Consider the following 20,046-nt stretch of genomic DNA (forward strand, 5'->3'; position numbering starts at 1 on the left):
GAGCCATATGTCTACCCTTCATATCCGCTGGTCAGATATATCCGCCATTGCCTGGTTTTATTTTCATGAAGAAATAATTGAGGTATTATGGCGGCTGGCTCCCCCTCTCAGGTCGCCCCCGAGGGCCGCTTTGATGCATTGTTGCCTGCGCCAACTTGTTGGTTCCAAGATTTTTTTTCTATTTTTATGAATGACTTTATTTTACATGTATAGTAAGATTTTATGGTTTCTAAAAATCTTTTGTTGCTTTTCAAGTGTTTTTCTTGCTTCAGTTAAGTAAATGTTCTGAATTTGCTGTTGTTTTATGCGTAAATAAAAGGCGGTTTATACGGTTATTTTTACTCAACCCAATTCTTGGCTCTTTTATTTAAAGCTTTAATGAAGATTTTATTGCGTGAAAAAATCGTTTAGGATGTTTAAAGTGTTTTGCGTTCCTATAGAGTTAAGTATGTGGACTTTGAATAGGCTTACGATCCCGTTAAAAGTGGTGATTTTGTCATTTTTTTCAATTTTTTTATTTCTCTATTTTAGCTTGTAACTAACTTTGCAATGCTTGAAAAAATAGTGCAGATTTTTTAAAGTGTTTTTTTACGTGTGTAAAGTGAAATGGGTGGACTTCTCAGTGTTTTTAATGGTGTCAAAGTTCCAACACTTTTCCATATTTCATACTAATATTTCTTTACAACTGCTCAGGCTGGAGATGTTTTGATATTGTGAATATTAATTAGAGTAATTATCAAATCAGAATATATAAGACATTCGAGCCTAGCTTCATTTTTTCTAGAGGTCAATTTCAAAATTAAATACGTTACGTACGTAATCCAGCGGGCTGGCGGCAGCTCGCCGTGACGTCATCAAGGATCCGGGACTCGCTCGGCTCCAGTGTCTCCTCATCAATATTTACCGTAAATTCCAGTATTTTCTAGGTGTTTCCAGCTGTTTCCAAACTCAGGTGTGTAGGCAGAAGGAGAAAAATTAGAGAAATGGAAGAGGAGGAAAAAATAAGGAGAAATGGAGGAGCAGGCAAAACAGGTATAACCAAGATGACAACGTTTAGCTTAGTTTACCTTCCTGCCCTTCCTTTTTCTGTAATATTTCGTGTGTTTTGGATGTTTTAAGTGTTTTGGGTGTATTTAGGAGTGTTGTGGTGTGTTTTGAAAATGTTTTGGAGGTGTTTAGATGTGCTTGGGATGTATATTTTGCTGTTACCTGAGTGTTTTGGGTGAATTTAGGGTGTTTTAAGTGAGGCAAAAAATGTTTTTCTGTGTATTTTACGTATTTTTAGCCATATAGGATGTCTTGAGTATGTTTTGGAGTGTTCTATGTGGGTTTTGGGGATATATTGAGGTGCTGTGATTTTTTTTTTTTTTTTTTTTTTTTTTGGTGTGGATGAGTTTTTGTGTGTGTGGGGTCTTTTAGGTGTATTTGAATGTGTGGTGTGTATTGGGTGCGTTTTGGTGTGTTTTGGTCATATTCGGTGGTGTTGTGGGGTGTGTTTTGGTGTGTTTGAATTAATTTTGGGATTTTTTTTGGATGTGCTTTAGATGTTTTGAGTGTGGGTGATTTCTTTTTGGCGAGTTTGGGGTGTTGAGAGTCTTTTGTGTGTGTTTGTGTAAATTTGATGGGTATTCTAAGTTGTTGTGGGATGTTTTTGGTGTGTTTTGGATGTTTTCAGCATATTTTCATTGTCTTGGGTGAGTTTTTTTTAGTATATCAGGGTATTTTGAGTGTTTAGGATGTTTTTAGTGTGATTTGGGTGTTTTTTTTTCTTTTTGTAGTGTTTTGAGGTGTTGTGATATGTTTTCAGTGTGTTTTGGGTATTTTAAGCTTGTTTTAGGTGTGAATGAATGAGTTTTCTCATATTTAGGTGAGTTTTCAATGTCTTGGATTTGTCTGAGTTTTCTTAAGGATTTTTTAGTGTGTTTTGGGGTGTTTTGAGTCTTTTTTTTTTTCGTGTGTGTGTGTGTGTGTGTGTGTGTTTGAGTGAGTTTTGTTGTTTTTTAGGATGTTATGAGTGTGGTTCAGGTGCGTTTGGGTGAACTTTGTGGATGTCTTGGCGTGTTGTGAGTGTGTTTTGAGGTATTTTGGCCACACTCCCCAAGTAACCCAAATAACGTAACTTAAATGCCAGAACCTCACCAGGTTCGTGAATGCACTATTGCTATTGTATTCTAGATAGATATAAGCTGAATTAGTCTCAATAAAAACTAAATTGTGTCCTGAATACATGCAGTCTGCTGCTGCATTCCCAATTGGTATGAGATAAATATGTATTCCCACTAATACAATATGAATGTGTGTTCCTAGTACATACCAGATGAATATGGGTCCCTAGCAAATGCAAGATTGATTCTGTTTCCAATATAAGTAAAGGTGGATTTGTGTCTTTGGTAGTTGCAGGAAAGCATTTGTTTTCAGTAAGTATATTTGAATCTGTGTCTCTTAATAGAAAATAGCTGAATTTGTTTTCCTGGTACATAAAACTGAATCTATTTTAGGGACTAGCAACTCAGTGGCCCTTTTTTTTTCCCATTCCTTTTGTCACCCTAGGCCAGTGCTCCTCTTACATGAAAATAAATAAATAAAATAAATAAATAAATAAAAATAAATAAATAAATAAATAAATCTTCACTAGGTAGTACAAGCTCAATCTATGTGCTCAACAGTTACAAGCTGAATATCTGGGACATTGGTGGCATGTCCTCCTGCCAGACCTACTGGAGGAACTTTTTGAGTGCACTGACATCCTTATCTGGGTGTTGGACGGTGCTGATGGAAACTGCATGAGAGACTGTCAGGGGATACTGAAGAAACTGGCAGCAAGTGCATCCAGAAGCAGTGCCTTTGTGACGTCATCAAGGGCTGCAGTAGTGGAGAGGTGAGGAGACTGCCTTGCTTATGTCACTCGCTCACTCAGTCATTCAAGTCCTCATCTCCTTCATTATTTCATACTAGATTTGTAGATCTTCTTACATTCTGTTGTTGGTGAGTTGATGTTTTTTTTCTTGCAGTAATGGGGAGATGAGGAGACTTCTTTGCTTATATAACTCACTCATTCACTCAGTGTACTCCTTAACCCACTTTGTTCCATGCTAGACTTTTGAAATTGTTTGGAGGTTTCTCTAGGACAGAAGATATTGCCATTAAGTAACTCTATTGGATTCTTTGTTTCTGAAAAATGTCATCCCAAACTGAATTAAACATATTGGTGCCAGTCATCTAACACTAGTGTAGATTTTGATTAACAAGTAAACTCTCAATAACATCATGTAGAGAGTAAAAGTATACCGCATTATATCCACACAGTACTGAAATAAATGCCTTCCTTGTGGCAGGATTAGATGGTGCTGCCGTGTGGCATTGATGAGTGCCGGGAGAAGAATGGCGGGTGTGGGCACCTCTGCGTCAGCACTGTGGAGCCGAACTACTACTGCCAGTACCAGCCAGGGTAGATTCATCAAGAAGTTTAACTGTGAAGGTGAGGACTTGAGTGTCACTCTTCAGTCTTTATTCTCAAACATCTTGGCCCTTCATCTCTACATCTGATAGTCTAAAGAGGAAGTTACTGGGGTTTCCAAGGATGTTTTTATTATTCTTAGGATATTTCAACAAGGATTCTGTCTCATGAGTATGATTAAGATCTGTTATCCACATTTGTATACAGTGATGTGCAGATAGGATAGTCTTTAATATTTTGTATAATTTATGCTTGTGATATGCATTTCTTATGAGTACAGATATCATTCTTTAACCGCTCTTGTAAACATCCCACCAAATCTGTGTTCCTGAGGGTGTAATTCTCTGCCACAGACATTGATGAGTGTGTGGCGCCCAGGTCCTGCTTCCAATATTGCACTAACACCACTGGTGGCTTCCACTGCTGCAGTCAGCCTGGCTACCGCCGTCACTCTTCCAACTACATGCACTGCATGGCAGATTCTGGCAATCCCTATCTCATCTCTTATAGGTAATGCAAGTAACTTCAAGCAATGGAAGGGACCTTTTGGGTATTCTGGGACATTCTTATACATTGGGATCCCTACTTCATATCCTCCCAGATAATGTAAATCCCTGTAACCCCAAGCAAGAAGGGGAATGTGTCTTGAAACTGAACTGCATATGTTTAACTGTAGTATTAGTATAGTACAATACAGTACCTCATTTCTATTCCCCACCCACACAGAGCCCATATGAGCAGTCCAGAGACTCCTTGGGTGCTGGTGGAGAAGAATGAGATGACAGTGGATGGTCTTGCAGTCTGGATCCATGGGAACATTTAGTTCACAGACATCTCGGTAAACAAGATCCAGATGATTTCCTGGGATGGCTACTGGACTTGCACCATTGTGACTGATAAACTGGACCTTTCTCATGCAACTGCTGTGAATGCCATTGATGGGTGAGTCTCTTTTCACCTCCTGAGTTTAACAGACACTTGGATCTAGAACTGGATGGTTTTCCTACTTTGTTTATATCATCAGTTATCTCTGTTGTATGAGTTCTGATGGGGATTTAGACTCAAAAAGACCTGTATTCATCCATTTTTATTTGTACTTAAAATGACTCCCGAAAAAAGCACTTTCCTTAAATATAGATGAAATTTCTGTTTCTTTTGTGGTTTAAGTACCTTTGGTTATTGTTCTGCTAACCTCTGCCTTTTCACAACTCGAGGGAGGGGGGTGGTCTTGAGTCATCCACGTTTACAACCATTAAGGTGGGGTGCGGTGGGGGAGAATGTATGAGAGGCCCACGTGTCCGCACCTCTCAGGGAAAATCTGTGTATCTGTGCCAGTTACTTATCAGTCTTCCTCGACAGAACCACTTGTATTGATGGTAAGTACAGCTATCACATATACACAATTGCCCAGAGTGATTATGTCATGAAGTGTAGTGAGTTTCATGTGTATAACTAGAATAGGAACTAAGAGTGTCATTTCCATAAACTGATATGTGAGTTTCATGAATTGTTATATGAACTAGTGAGCTTTAACTGGGGATGTGATAGGTGGAGGTATTCTTTTACTCATAATAATTCTTTCCCACACACATAAACACTTCCCTTAGATTCTTACACTCCTATTTCCTCAGCACAAGCATAAACAATTAGCCTTTAAGTGGGGGTGTCAAGACACTTAGCGTCGATCTCAGAAGAACAGTCCGTCCTGGGGACATTTGTTGTTCCCTTTCCCAGATGGGGATTCTAAGGCTTGTGTATGAGTTGCCATGATTTTAAATTATGAGTGAAGGTTGTGTGTGTAATTAGATGCTTGTAGTTCTGTGTGAAGGAAGAGAGTAGTCTTTAGAGTGAAGGGTTTGACTGCCCCCTTGTATTGTGAAACACAAAGAGAAACATTCAGTGTGGTCACAGGTGGTTGAAATCACAAGTTCACAGCATCCTCTGATCTAGTGCTTTAGGTGGAGTAATTATCATTTTAGCAGGTGCCTACTACCTCCTCTTCTATTAAGTGTGTGTGTGTGTGTGTGTTTCACCTGTCACCTATGCTCGTCTACTGGTCACTTAGCCAGCCAGCTGTTCTTATACGGAAAGAGGTCATAGCTCATAGTGTGTGTCTGTGTGTGTGTGTGTGTGTGTGTGTGTGTGTGTGTGTGTTGTCTTTATCTGACTGCATGCAATATATGTATGTCTATTTTTTGTTCTTATAGCTTTTAAGTTTTGAAAATGGAACTGTTACTATAAAGATTTTAATCTATCTTATGCCCATGGCTGTGCTCTCTTTAGGTGTTGTTGTTCTACATACATACATACATAAACTTATCTTCTAATCTGTCGATTTGAGATTCCATAATGTAAGTAATATAAAAAAAAAATAAATAAATAAAACTCGCTTAAGATAACAAAAAAACACAATACAGAAACATAAAATATTCAAAAAAGGGGATTGAAACTTTAAAAAGTAAGGGAAATTAGAAAAACAGGAAACCAACAGTTTTTGAATCAGAACCCATACACTGGAGGAATGGCAACGTGAGGGTGAGTACTAAGCGTCAGATCTTGAACATTAAAAGTTATTGGAGTGTGTGGGTTGTATAGTGGCTCCATTTTGAGTAGAAATGTTTGACAAAGAGTGCGGGAAGTGTAGGAAGAAGGTAACACGTAGCTGGAGAGGAGTAGCTTGTGGAAATTGTTACCATAGTTATGATGCTGAGTCGGTTTGGCAAAGGCTAAATAGGGTAGGGGACAGGATTCAGTGCTGGTGTGAATGTTAGCTGGTACGTACATTCGACTGCTATGTGCCAGCTCCTGTGTACCACTGTTTTGGCTTATATGTGCCACTGTAGGGCTGCTATGTACTGGCTCTTATTTACCACTGCTTTGGCTTGTATGTACCAAACAAGGTTGCTATATACCAGCTACCAAGTAGGGAGGTAAAAAATAATATTGTAAAGAATAAATTAAAAACAAGTATTATAAAACTAATAAAACTACATTAAAAGATAAGACAAAACCATAAAAAATTAAAACTATTGTCAACCAATAATATCAATAAAGTTCAGCATACTTCGACTTAATAAATGCTTTCATTTGTGTGTCTGTGTGTATGTTTATCTCTCTCTCTCTCTCTCTCTCTCTCTCTCTGTCTCTCTCTCTCTCTCTCTCTCTCTCTCTCTCTCTCTCTCTCTCTCTCTCTCTATCTCTATCAGTAGTTCCACGGGTTTTCAAGGGTGTTTTTACGGTTCTTGTGCAAGATTAACTTCATTTCTATAAATCTAACAGAAGAAACACGCCTTTAAAGGCCTGTAATTTAAGCGACTTTTTTTTTTTTTTTTTTTTTTTTTTTTTTTTTTTTTTTTTGAAGACGTTTTTTACAGTTCTATTAACAGATCTACAACATTTTGACTTTATTAACTGGAGAAATACCCTTCCAAACCGTTTTTTTTTTTTTTTTTGTGGTTGTGGCTGTGAGAGAGAGAGAGAGAGAGAGAGAGAGAGAGAGAGAGAGAGAGAACATTTTAGTTGAGTCTGTCCTGCGTTCGTTTGTGTTACGGTGACACGGTGCAGCAGTGAGTGATGTTTCCGTTCATAATCATGTAGTGGGTGTGGAGTGGGGAAAGGAAAATGAGGATATTATTTGACATGTTATTTGATAACATGTGAACTTTTGTGTGTATGTTTGTGGTTGTGGTTGAAGGACCAGTAACAGGTGGCGCTGGGGAAGGAGGGCAGTGGCTGGCTGGCTAGTGTTTTCATCAGCACTGGTCAGTCTTGCCCCATACATTCTATTAAGCAGTGTTTCCTTATTCCAGGCAGCTTCTCCCTGCATCGACCACCGCTGAGCAGCACCAGAGAGGCATGAGTATGTAAGGTTAGTCCAGCATTGCCAGCCACCCCTTAGTCAGCCTTCGTTCTTGTTTATTTAGGTTTAATTAGTCGTTTTTTAGGTATTTTTTGAGGTTGATTTATTTTTAGATTTTTGTTTACATCTGAGTCTGGAAACAGTTGGAGATTTAGAGAAATATTGAAAGTTCATCAATATGTAAACAAGCTGTCAGCTGAGGTAGAGGTTGGGAGTCAGTGTTTTCAGCCTTTATTTGCTTCATCTCACACTTATTGTAAGCTAAACATATCACAAGATGGAGCCATATGTCTACCCTTCATATCCGCTGGTCAGATATATCCGCCATTGCCTGGTTTTATTTTCATGAAGAAATAATTGAGGTATTATGGCGGCTGGCTCCCCCTCTCAGGTCGCCCCCGAGGGCCGCTTTGATGCATTGTTGCCTGCGCCAACTTGTTGGTTCCAAGATTTTTTTTCTATTTTTATGAATGACTTTATTTTACATGTATAGTAAGATTTTATGGTTTCTAAAAATCTTTTGTTGCTTTTCAAGTGTTTTTCTTGCTTCAGTTAAGTAAATGTTCTGAATTTGCTGTTGTTTTATGCGTAAATAAAAGGCGGTTTATACGGTTATTTTTACTCAACCCAATTCTTGGCTCTTTTATTTAAAGCTTTAATGAAGATTTTATTGCGTGAAAAAATCGTTTAGGATGTTTAAAGTGTTTTGCGTTCCTATAGAGTTAAGTATGTGGACTTTGAATAGGCTTACGATCCCGTTAAAAGTGGTGATTTTGTCATTTTTTTCAATTTTTTTATTTCTCTATTTTAGCTTGTAACTAACTTTGCAATGCTTGAAAAAATAGTGCAGATTTTTTAAAGTGTTTTTTTACGTGTGTAAAGTGAAATGGGTGGACTTCTCAGTGTTTTTAATGGTGTCAAAGTTCCAACACTTTTCCATATTTCATACTAATATTTCTTTACAACTGCTCAGGCTGGAGATGTTTTGATATTGTGAATATTAATTAGAGTAATTATCAAATCAGAATATATAAGACATTCGAGCCTAGCTTCATTTTTTCTAGAGGTCAATTTCAAAATTAAATACGTTACGTACGTAATCCAGCGGGCTGGCGGCAGCTCGCCCGTGACGTCATCAAGGATCCGGGACTCGCTCGGCTCCAGTGTCTCCTCATCAATATTTACCGTAAATTCCAGTATTTTCTAGGTGTTTCCAGTTGTTTCCAAACTCAGGTATGTAGGCAGAAGGAGAAAAATTAGAGAAATGGAAGAGGAGGAAAAAATAAGGAGAAATGGAGGAGCAGGCAAAGCAGGTATAACCAAGATGACAACGTTTAGCTTAGTTTCCCTTCCTGCCCTTCCTTTTTCTGTAATATTTCGTGTGTTTTGGATGTTTTAAGTGTTTTGGGTGTATTTAGGAGTGTTGTGGTGTGTTTTGAAAATGTTTTGGAGGTGTTTAGATGTGCTTGGGATGTATATTTTGCTGTTACCTGAGTGTTTTGGGTGAATTTAGGGTGTTTTAAGTGAGGCAAAAAATGTTTTTCTGTGTATTTTACGTATTTTTAGCCATATAGGATGTCTTGAGTATGTTTTGGAGTGTTCTATATGGGTTTTGGGGATATATTGAGGTGCTGTGATTTTTTTTTTTTTTTTTTTTTTTTTTGGTGTGGATGAGTTTTTGTGTGTGTGGGGTCTTTTAGGTGTATTTGAATGTGTGGTGTGTATTGGGTGCGTTTTGGTGTGTTTTGGTCATATTCGGTGGTGTTGTGGGGTGTGTTTTGGTGTGTTTGAATTAATTTTGGGATTTTTTTGGATGTGCTTTAGATGTTTTGAGTGTGGGTGATTTCTTTTTGGCGAGTTTGGGGTGTTGAGAGTCTTTTGTGTGTGTTTGTGTAAATTTGATGGGTATTCTAAGTTGTTGTGGGATGTTTTTGGTGTGTTTTGGATGTTTTCAGCATATTTTCATTGTCTTGGGTGAGTTTTTTTTAGTATATCAGGGTATTTTGAGTGTTTAGGATGTTTTTAGTGTGATTTGGGTGTTTTTTTTTTTCTTTTTGTAGTGTTTTGAGGTGTTGTGATATGTTTTCAGTGTGTTTTGGATATTTTAAGCTTGTTTTAGGTGTGATTGAATGAGTTTTCTCATATTTAGGTGAGTTTTCAATGTCTTGGATTTGTCTGAGTTTTCTTGAGGATTTTTTAGTGTGTTTTGGGGTGTTTTGAGTCTTTTTTTTTTCGTGTGTGTGTGTGTGTGTGTGTTTGAGTGAGTTTTGTTGTTTTTTAGGATGTTATGAGTGTGGTTCAGGTGCGTTTGGGTGAACTTTGTGGATGTCTTGGCGTGTTGTGAGTGTGTTTTGAGGTATTTTGGCCACACTCCCCCAGTAACCCAAATAACGTAACTTAAATGCCAGAACCTCACCAGGTTCGTGAATGCACTATTGCTATTGTATTCTAGATAGATATAAGCTGAATTAGTCTCAATAAAAACTAAATTGTGTCCTGAATACATGCAGTCTGCTGCTGCATTCCCAATTGGTATGAGATAAATATGTATTCCCACTAATACAATATGAATGTGTGTTCCTAGTACATACCAGATGAATATGGGTCCCTAGCAAATGCAAGATTGATTCTGTTTCCAATATAAGTAAAGGTGGATTTGTGTCTTTGGTAGTTGCAGGAAAGCATTTGTTTTCAGTAAGTATATTTGAATCTGTGTCTCTTAATAGAAAATAGCTGAATTTGTTTTCCTGGTACATAAAACTGAATCTATTTTAGGGACTAGCAACTCAGTGGGCCTTTTTTTTTCCCATTCCTTTTGTCACCCTAGGCCAGTGCTCCTCTTACATGAAAATAAATAAATAAAATAAATAAATAAATAAAAATAAATAAATAAATAAATAAATAAATCTTCACTAGGTAGTACAAGCTCAATCTATGTGCTCAACAGTTACAAGCTGAATATCTGGGACATTGGTGGCATGTCCTCCTGCCAGACCTACTGGAGGAACTTTTTGAGTGCACTGACATCCTTGTCTGGGTGTTGGACGGTGCTGATGGAAACTGCATGAGAGACTGTCAGGGGGTACTGAAGAAACTGGCAGCAAGTGCATCCAGAAGCAGTGCCTTTGTGACGTCATCAAGGGCTGCAGTAGTGGAGAGGTGAGGAGACTGCCTTGCTTATGTCACTCGCTCACTCAGTCATTCAAGTCCTCATCTCCTTCATTATTTCATACTAGATTTGTAGATCATCTTAACATTCTGTTGTTGGTGAGTTGATGTTTTTTTTCTTGCAGTAATGGGGAGATGAGGAGACTTCTTTGCTTATATAACTCACTCATTCACTCAGTGTACTCCTTAACCCACTTTGTTCCATGCTAGACTTTTGAAATTGTTTGGAGGTTTCTCTAGGACAGAAGATATTGCCATTAAGTAACTCTATTGGATTCTTTGTTTCTGAAAAATGTCATCCCAAACTGAATTAAACATATTGGTGCCAGTCATCTAACACTAGTGTAGATTTTGATTAACAAGTAAACTCTCAATAACATCATGTAGAGAGTAAAAGTATACCGCATTATATCCACACAGTACTGAAATAAATGCCTTCCTTGTGGCAGGATTAGATGGTGCTGCCGTGTGGCATTGATGAGTGCCGGGAGAAGAATGGCGGGTGTGGGCACCTCTGCGTCAGCACTGTGGAGCCGAATTACTACTGCCAGTACCAGCCAGGGTAGACTCATCAAGAAGTTTAACTGTGAAGGTGAGGACTTGAGTGTCACTCTTCAGTCTTTATTCTCAAACATCTTGGCCCTTCATCTCTACATCTGATAGTCTAAAGAGGAAGTTACTGGGGTTTCCAAGGATGTTTTTATTATTCTTAGGATATTTCAACAAGGATTCTGTCTCATGAGTATGATTAAGATCTGTTATCCACATTTGTATACAGTGATGTGCAGATAGGATAGTCTTTAATATTTTGTATAATTTATGCTTGTGATATGCATTTCTTATGAGTACAGATATCATTCTTTAACCGCTCTTGTAAACATCCCACCAAATCTGTGTTCCTGAGGGTGTAATTCTCTGCCACAGACATTGATGAGTGTGTGGCGCCCAGGTCCTGCTTCCAATATTGCACTAACACCACTGGTGGCTTCCACTGCTGCAGTCAGCCTGGCTACCGCCGTCACTCTTCCAACTACATGCACTGCATGGCAGATTCTGGCAATCCCTATCTCATCTCTTATAGGTAATGCAAGTAACTTCAAGCAATGGAAGGGACCTTTTGGGTATTCTGGGACATTCTTATACATTGGGATCCCTACTTCATATCCTCCCAGATAATGTAAATCCCTGTAACCCCAAGCAAGAAGGGGAATGTGTCTTGAAACTGAACTGCATATGTTTAACTGTAGTATTAGTATAGTACAATACAGTACCTCATTTCTATTCCCCACCCACACAGAGCCCATATGAGCAGTCCAGAGACTCCTTGGGTGCTGGTGGAGAAGAATGAGATGACAGTGGATGGTCTTGCAGTCTGGATCCATGGGAACATTTAGTTCACAGACATCTCGGTAAACAAGATCCAGATGATTTCCTGGGATGGCTACTGGACTTGCACCATTGTGACTGATAAACTGGACCTTTCTCATGCAACTGCTGTGAATGCCATTGATGGGTGAGTCTCTTTTCACCTCCTGAGTTTAACAGACACTTGGATCTAGAACTGGATGGTTTTCCTACTTTGTTTATATCATCAGTTATCTCTGTTGTATGAGTTCTGATGGGGATTTAGACTCAAAAAGACCTGTATTCATCCATTTTTATTTGTACTTAAAATGACTCCCGAAAAAAGCACTTTCCTTAAATATAGATGAAATTTCTGTTTCTTTTGTGGTTTAAGTACCTTTGGTTATTGTTCTGCTAACCTCTGCCTTTTCACAACTCGAGGGAGGGGGGGTGGTCTTGAGTCATCCACGTTTACAACCATTAAGGTGGGGTGCGGTGGGGGAGAATGTATGAGAGGCCCACGTGTCCGCACCTCTCAGGGAAAATCTGTGTATCTGTGCCAGTTACTTATCAGTCTTCCTCGACAGAACCACTTGTATTGATGGTAAGTACAGCTATCACATATACACAATTGCCCAGAGTGATTATGTCATGAAGTGTAGTGAGTTTCATGTGTATAACTAGAATAGGAACTAAGAGTGTCATTTCCATAAACTGATATGTGAGTTTCATGAATTGTTATATGAACTAGTGAGCTTTAACTGGGGATGTGATAGGTGGAGGTATTCTTTTACTCATAATAATTCTTTCCCACACACATAAACACTTCCCTTAGATTCTTACACTCCTATTTCCTCAGCACAAGCATAAACAATTAGCCTTTAAGTGGGGGTGTCAAGACACTTAGCGTCGATCTCAGAAGAACAGTCCGTCCTGGGGACATTTGTTGTTCCCTTTCCCAGATGGGGATTCTAAGGCTTGTGTATGAGTTGCCATGATTTTAAATTATGAGTGAAGGTTGTGTGTGTAATTAGATGCTTGTAGTTCTGTGTGAAGGAAGAGAGTAGTCTTTAGAGTGAAGGGTTTGACTGCCCCCTTGTATTGTGAAACACAAAGAGAAACATTCAGTGTGGTCACAGGTGGTTGAAATCACAAGTTCACAGCATCCTCTGATCTAGTGCTTTAGGTGGAGTAATTATCATTTTAGCAGGTGCCTACTACCTCCTCTTCTATTAAGTGTGTGTGTGTGTGTGTGTGTGTGTGTTTCACCTGTCACCTATGCTCGTCTACTGGTCACTTAGCCAGCCAGCTGTTCTTATACGGAAAGAGGTCATAGCTCATAGTGTGTGTCTCTGTGTGTGTGTGTGTGTGTGTGTGTGTGTGTTGTCTTTATCTGACTGCATGCAATATATGTATGTATTTTTTGTTCTTATAGCTTTTAAGTTTTGAAAATGCAACTGTTACTATAAAGATTTTAATCTATCTTATGCCCATGGCTGTGCTCTCTTTAGGTGTTGTTGTTCTACATACATACATACATAAACTTATCTTCTAATCTGTCGATTTGAGATTCCATAATGTAAGTAATATAAAAAAAAATAAATAAATAAAACTCGCTTAAGATAAAAAAAAAACACAATACAGAAACATAAAATATTCAAAAAAGGGGATTGAAACTTTAAAAAGTAAGGGAAATTAGAAAAACAGGAAACCAACAGTTTTTGAATCAGAACCCATACACTGGAGGAATGGCAACGTGAGGGTGAGTACTAAGCGTCAGATCTTGAACATTAAAAGTTATTGGAGTGTGTGGGTTGTATAGTGGCTCCATTTTGAGTAGAAATGTTTGACAAAGAGTGCGGGAAGTGTAGGAAGAAGGTAACACGTAGCTGGAGAGGAGTAGCTTGTGGAAATTGTTACCATAGTTATGATGCTGAGTCGGTTTGGCAAAGGCTAAATAGGGTAAGGGACAGGATTCAGTGCTGGTGTGAATGTTAGCTGGTACGTACATTCGGCTGCTATGTGCCAGCTCCTGTGTACCACTGTTTTGGCTTATATGTGCCACTGTAGGGCTGCTATGTACTGGCTCTTATTTACCACTGCTTTGGCTTGTATGTACCAAACAAGGTTGCTATATACCAGCTACCAAGTAGGGAGGTAAAAAATAATATTGTAAAGAATAAATTAAAAACAAGTATTATAAAACTAATAAAACTACATTAAAAGATAAGACAAAACCATAAAAAATTAAAACTATTGTCAACCAATAATATCAATAAAGTTCAGCATACTTCGACTTAATAAATGCTTTCATTTGTGTGTCTGTGTGTATGTTTATCTCTCTCTCTCTCTCTCTCTCTCTCTCTCTCTCTCTCTCTCTCTCTCTCTCTCTCTCTCTCTCTCTCTCTCTCTCTCTCTCTCTCTCTCTCTCTCTCTATCAGTAGTTCCACGGGTTTTCAAGGGTGTTTTTACGGTTCTTGTGCAAGATTAACTTCATTTCTATAAATCTAACAGAAGAAACACGCCTGTAATTTAAGCGACTTTTTTTTTAAGACGTTTTTTACAGTTCTATTAACAGATCTACAACATTTTGACTTTATTAACTGGAGAAATACCCTTCCAAACCGTTTTTTCTTTTTTTGTGGTTGTGGCTGTGAGAGAGAGAGAGAGAGAGAGAGAGAGAGAGAGAGAGAGAGAGAGAGAGAGAACATTTTAGTTGAGTCTATCCTGCGTTCGTTTGTGTTACGGTGACACGGTGCAGCAGTGAGTGATGTTTCCGTTCATAATCATGTAGTGGGTGTGGAGTGGGGAAAGGAAAATGAGGATATTATTTGACATGTTATTTGATAACATGTGAACTTTTGTGTGTATGTTTGTGGTTGTGGTTGAAGGACCAGTAACAGGTGGCGCTGGGGAAGGAGGGCAGTGGCTGGCTGGCTAGTGTTTTCATCAGCACTGGTCAGTCTTGCCCCATACATTCTATTAAGCAGTGTTTCCTTATTCCAGGCAGCTTCTCCCTGCATCGACCACCGCTGAGCAGCACCAGAGAGGCATGAGTATGTAAGGTTAGTCCAGCATTGCCAGCCACCCCTTAGTCAGCCTTCGTTCTTGTTTATTTAGGTTTAATTAGTCGTTTTTTAGGTATTTTTTGAGGTTGATTTATTTTTAGATTTTGTTTACATCTGAGTCTGGAAACAGTTGGAGATTTAGAGAAATATTGAAAGTTCATCAATATGTAAACAAGCTGTCAGCTGAGGTAGAGGTTGGGAGTCAGTGTTTTCAGTCTTTATTTGCTTCATCTCACACTTATTGTAAGCTAAACATATCACAAGATGGAGCCATATGTCTACCCTTCATATCCGCTGGTCAGATATATCCGCCATTGCCTGGTTTTATTTTCATGAAGAAATAATTGAGGTATTATGGCGGCTGGCTCCCCCTCTCAGGTCGCCCCCGAGGGCCGCTTTGATGCATTGTTGCCTGCGCCAACTTGTTGGTTCCAAGATTTTTTTTTCTATTTTTATGAATGACTTTATTTTACATGTATAGTAAGATTTTATGGTTTCTAAAAATCTCTTGTTGCTTTTCAAGTGTTTTTCTTGCTTCAGTTAAGTAAATGTTCTGAATTTGCTGTTGTTTTATGCGTAAATAAAAGGCGGTTTATACGGTTATTTTTACTCAACCCAATTCTTGGCTCTTTTATTTAAAGCTTTAATGAAGATTTTATTGCGTGAAAAAATCGTTTAGGATGTTTAAAGTGTTTTGCGTTCCTATAGAGTTAAGTATGTGGACTTTGAATAGGCTTACGATCCCGTTAAAAGTGGTGATTTTGTCATTTTTTTCAATTTTTTTATTTCTCTATTTTAGCTTGTAACTAACTTTGCAATGCTTGAAAAAATAGCGCAGATTTTTTAAAGTGTTTTTTTATGTGTGTAAAGTGAAATGGGTGGACTTCTCAGTGTTTTTAATGGTGTCAAAGTTCCAACACTTTTCCATATTTCATACTAATATTTCTTTACAACTGCTCAGGCTGGAGATGTTTTGATATTGTGAATATTAATTAGAGTAATTATCAAATCAGAATATATAAGACATTCGAGCCTAGCTTCATTTTTTCTAGAGGTCAATTTCAAAATTAAATACGTTACGTACGTAATCCAGCGGGCTGGCGGCAGCTCGCCCGTGACGTCATCAAGGATCCGGGACTCGCTCGGCTCCAGTGTCTCCTCATCAATATTTACCGTAAATTCCAGTATTTTCTAGGTGTTTCCAGTTGTTTCCAAACTCAGGTGTGTAGGCAGAAGGAGAAAAATTAGAGAAATGGAAGAGGAGGAAAAAATAAGGAGAAATGGAGGAGCAGGCAAAGCAGGTATAACCAAGATGACAACGTTTAGCTTAGTTTCCCTTCCTGCCCTTCCTTTTTCTGTAATATTTCGTGTGTTTTGGATGTTTTAAGTGTTTTGGGTGTATTTAGGAGTGTTGTGGTGTGTTTTGAAAATGTTTTGGAGGTGTTTAGATGTGCTTGGGATGTATATTTTGCTGTTACCTGAGTGTTTTGGGTGAATTTAGGGTGTTTTAAGTGAGGCAAAAAATGTTTTTCTGTGTATTTTACGTATTTTTAGCCATATAGGATGTCTTGAGTATGTTTTGGAGTGTTCTATGTGGGTTTTGGGGATATATTGAGGTGCTGTGATTTTTTTTTTTTTTTTTTTTTTTTTTGGTGTGGATGAGTTTTTGTGTGTGTGGGGTCTTTTAGGTGTATTTGAATGTGTGGTGTGTATTGGGTGCGTTTTGGTGTGTTTTGGTCATATTCGGTGGTGTTGTGGGGTGTGTTTTGGTGTGTTTGAATTAATTTTGGGATTTTTTTGGATGTGCTTTAGATGTTTTGAGTGTGGGTGATTTCTTTTTGGCGAGTTTGGGGTGTTGAGAGTCTTTTGTGTGTGTTTGTGTAAATTTGATGGGTATTCTAAGTTGTTGTGGGATGTTTTTGGTGTGTTTTGGATGTTTTCAGCATATTTTCATTGTCTTGGGTGAGTTTTTTTTAGTATATCAGGGTATTTTGAGTGTTTAAGATGTTTTTAGTGTGATTTTGGTGTTTTTTTTTTCTTTTTGTAGTGTTTTGAGGTGTTGTGATATGTTTTCAGTGTGTTTTGGATATTTTAAGCTTGTTTTAGGTGTGATTGAATGAGTTTTCTCATATTTAGGTGAGTTTTCAATGTCTTGGATTTGTCTGAGTTTTCTTGAGGATTTTTTAGTGTGTTTTGGGGTGTTTTGAGTCTTTTTTTTTTCGTGTGTGTGTGTGTGTGTGTGTGTTTGAGTGAGTTTTGTTGTTTTTTAGGATGTTATGAGTGTGGTTCAGGTGCGTTTGGGTGAACTTTGTGGATGTCTTGGCGTGTTGTGAGTGTGTTTTGAGGTATTTTGGCCACACTCCCCCAGTAACCCAAATAACGTAACTTAAATGCCAGAACCTCACCAGGTTCGTGAATGCACTATTGCTATTGTATTCTAGATAGATATAAGCTGAATTAGTCTCAATAAAAACTAAATTGTGTCCTGAATACATGCAGTCTGCTGCTGCATTCCCAATTGGTATGAGATAAATATGTATTCCCACTAATACAATATGAATGTGTGTTCCTAGTACATACCAGATGAATATGGGTCCCTAGCAAATGCAAGATTGATTCTGTTTCCAATATAAGTAAAGGTGGATTTGTGTCTTTGGTAGTTGCAGGAAAGCATTTGTTTTCAGTAAGTATATTTGAATCTGTGTCTCTTAATAGAAAATAGCTGAATTTGTTTTCCTGGTACATAAAACTGAATCTATTTTAGGGACTAGCAACTCAGTGGGCCTTTTTTTTTTCCCATTCCTTTTGTCACCCTAGGCCAGTGCTCCTCTTACATGAAAATAAATAAATAAAATAAATAAATAAATAAAAATAAATAAATAAATAAATAAATAAATCTTCACTAGGTAGTACAAGCTCAATCTATGTGCTCAACAGTTACAAGCTGAATATCTGGGACATTGGTGGCATGTCCTCCTGCCAGACCTACTGGAGGAACTTTTTGAGTGCACTGACATCCTTGTCTGGGTGTTGGACGGTGCTGATGGAAACTGCATGAGAGACTGTCAGGGGGTACTGAAGAAACTGGCAGCAAGTGCATCCAGAAGCAGTGCCTTTGTGACGTCATCAAGGGCTGCAGTAGTGGAGAGGTGAGGAGACTGCCTTGCTTATGTCACTCGCTCACTCAGTCATTCAAGTCCTCATCTCCTTCATTATTTCATACTAGATTTGTAGATCTTCTTAACATTCTGTTGTTGGTGAGTTGATGTTTTTTTTCTTGCAGTAATGGGGAGATGAGGAGACTTCTTTGCTTATATAACTCACTCATTCACTCAGTGTACTCCTTAACCCACTTTGTTCCATGCTAGACTTTTGAAATTGTTTGGAGGTTTCTCTAGGACAGAAGATATTGCCATTAAGTAACTCTATTGGATTCTTTGTTTCTGAAAAATGTCATCCCAAACTGAATTAAACATATTGGTGCCAGTCATCTAACACTAGTGTAGATTTTGATTAACAAGTAAACTCTCAATAACATCATGTAGAGAGTAAAAGTATACCGCATTATATCCACACAGTACTGAAATAAATGCCTTCCTTGTGGCAGGATTAGATGGTGCTGCCGTGTGGCATTGATGAGTGCCGGGAGAAGAATGGCGGGTGTGGGCACCTCTGCGTCAGCACTGTGGAGCCGAATTACTACTGCCAGTACCAGCCAGGGTAGACTCATCAAGAAGTTTAACTGTGAAGGTGAGGACTTGAGTGTCACTCTTCAGTCTTTATTCTCAAACATCTTGGCCCTTCATCTCTACATCTGATAGTCTAAAGAGGAAGTTACTGGGGTTTCCAAGGATGTTTTTATTATTCTTTGGATATTTCAACAAGGATTCTGTCTCATGAGTATGATTAAGATCTGTTATCCACATTTGTATACAGTGATGTGCAGATAGGATAGTCTTTAATATTTTGTATAATTTATGCTTGTGATATGCATTTCTTATGAGTACAGATATCATTCTTTAACCGCTCTTGTAAACATCCCACCAAATCTGTGTTCCTGAGGGTGTAATTCTCTGCCACAGACATTGATGAGTGTGTGGCGCCCAGGTCCTGCTTCCAATATTGCACTAACACCACTGGTGGCTTCCACTGCTGCAGTCAGCCTGGCTACCGCCGTCACTCTTCCAACTACATGCACTGCATGGCAGATTCTGGCAATCCCTATCTCATCTCTTATAGGTAATGCAAGTAACTTCAAGCAATGGAAGGGACCTTTTGGGTATTCTGGGACATTCTTATACATTGGGATCCCTACTTCATATCCTCCCAGATAATGTAAATCCCTGTAACCCCAAGCAAGAAGGGGAATGTGTCTTGAAACTGAACTGCATATGTTTAACTGTAGTATTAGTATAGTACAATACAGTACCTCATTTCTATTCCCCACCCACACAGAGCCCATATGAGCAGTCCAGAGACTCCTTGGGTGCTGGTGGAGAAGAATGAGATGACAGTGGATGGTCTTGCAGTCTGGATCCATGGGAACATTTAGTTCACAGACATCTCGGTAAACAAGATCCAGATGATTTCCTGGGATGGCTACTGGACTTGCACCATTGTGACTGATAAACTGGACCTTTCTCATGCAACTGCTGTGAATGCCATTGATGGGTGAGTCTCTTTTCACCTCCTGAGTTTAACAGACACTTGGATCTAGAACTGGATGGTTTTCCTACTTTGTTTATATCATCAGTTATCTCTGTTGTATGAGTTCTGATGGGGATTTAGACTCAAAAAGACCTGTATTCATCCATTTTTATTTGTACTTAAAATGACTCCCGAAAAAAGCACTTTCCTTAAATATAGATGAAATTTCTGTTTCTTTTGTGGTTTAAGTACCTTTGGTTATTGTTCTGCTAACCTCTGCCTTTTCACAACTCGAGGGAGGGGGGTGGTCTTGAGTCATCCACGTTTACAACCATTAAGGTGGGGTGCGGTGGGGGAGAATGTATGAGAGGCCCACGTGTCCGCACCTCTCAGGGAAAATCTGTGTATCTGTGCCAGTTACTTATCAGTCTTCCTCGACAGAACCACTTGTATTGATGGTAAGTACAGCTATCACATATACACAATTGCCCAGAGTGATTATG

At 38.6% G+C, this 20,046-nt stretch overlaps 3 protein-coding genes across 3 annotated transcripts; all 3 read left to right on the top strand.

Moving 5' to 3' along the window:
* The first annotated feature begins 866 nt into the window (after nt 1–866).
* On the top strand, nt 867–4,610 carry LOC135102877 (uncharacterized). The gene is made up of 5 exons (XM_064008476.1): nt 867–1,032; nt 2,667–2,878; nt 3,336–3,478; nt 3,811–3,967; nt 4,184–4,610. The coding sequence occupies exons 1-5, from the start codon at nt 1,012–1,014 to the stop codon at nt 4,278–4,280; spliced, it is 630 nt and encodes a 209-aa protein (XP_063864546.1). The 5' UTR covers nt 867–1,011; the 3' UTR covers nt 4,281–4,610.
* LOC135102880 (uncharacterized) lies at nt 4,375–12,208 on the top strand. The gene is made up of 6 exons (XM_064008479.1): nt 4,375–4,399; nt 7,267–7,325; nt 10,264–10,475; nt 10,934–11,076; nt 11,409–11,565; nt 11,782–12,208. The coding sequence occupies exons 3-6, from the start codon at nt 10,381–10,383 to the stop codon at nt 11,876–11,878; spliced, it is 492 nt and encodes a 163-aa protein (XP_063864549.1). The 5' UTR covers nt 4,375–4,399; nt 7,267–7,325; nt 10,264–10,380; the 3' UTR covers nt 11,879–12,208.
* On the top strand, nt 11,973–19,778 carry LOC135102881 (uncharacterized). Its single transcript, XM_064008481.1, has 6 exons — nt 11,973–11,997; nt 14,835–14,893; nt 17,834–18,045; nt 18,504–18,646; nt 18,979–19,135; nt 19,352–19,778. Exons 3-6 carry the CDS (start codon nt 17,951–17,953, stop codon nt 19,446–19,448), a joined length of 492 nt encoding a protein of 163 aa, XP_063864551.1. The 5' UTR covers nt 11,973–11,997; nt 14,835–14,893; nt 17,834–17,950; the 3' UTR covers nt 19,449–19,778.
* Nucleotides 19,779–20,046: the final 268 nt, after the last annotated feature.

This window comes from Scylla paramamosain, chromosome 8 (assembly GCF_035594125.1).
Source record: "Scylla paramamosain isolate STU-SP2022 chromosome 8, ASM3559412v1, whole genome shotgun sequence".
Taxonomy (NCBI): domain Eukaryota; kingdom Metazoa; phylum Arthropoda; class Malacostraca; order Decapoda; family Portunidae; genus Scylla; species Scylla paramamosain.

Bases quoted from the DNA above. Each gene is read 5' to 3' on its own strand.
- LOC135102880 (XM_064008479.1), top strand. From the start codon at position 10,381: ATGAGAGACTGTCAGGGGGTACTGAAGAAACTGGCAGCAAGTGCATCC. The intron at 10,476-10,933 runs GTGAGGAGACTG...TCCTTGTGGCAG, and splicing joins AGGGCTGCAGTAGTGGAGAG to GATTAGATGGTGCTGCCGTG. The intron at 11,077-11,408 runs GTGAGGACTTGA...TCTCTGCCACAG, and splicing joins CAAGAAGTTTAACTGTGAAG to ACATTGATGAGTGTGTGGCG.
- LOC135102881 (XM_064008481.1), top strand. From the start codon at position 17,951: ATGAGAGACTGTCAGGGGGTACTGAAGAAACTGGCAGCAAGTGCATCC. The intron at 18,647-18,978 runs GTGAGGACTTGA...TCTCTGCCACAG, and splicing joins CAAGAAGTTTAACTGTGAAG to ACATTGATGAGTGTGTGGCG. The intron at 19,136-19,351 runs GTAATGCAAGTA...CCACCCACACAG, and splicing joins CCCTATCTCATCTCTTATAG to AGCCCATATGAGCAGTCCAG.
- LOC135102877 (XM_064008476.1), top strand. From the start codon at position 1,012: ATGGAGGAGCAGGCAAAACAG. The intron at 2,879-3,335 runs GTGAGGAGACTG...TCCTTGTGGCAG, and splicing joins AGGGCTGCAGTAGTGGAGAG to GATTAGATGGTGCTGCCGTG. The intron at 3,479-3,810 runs GTGAGGACTTGA...TCTCTGCCACAG, and splicing joins CAAGAAGTTTAACTGTGAAG to ACATTGATGAGTGTGTGGCG.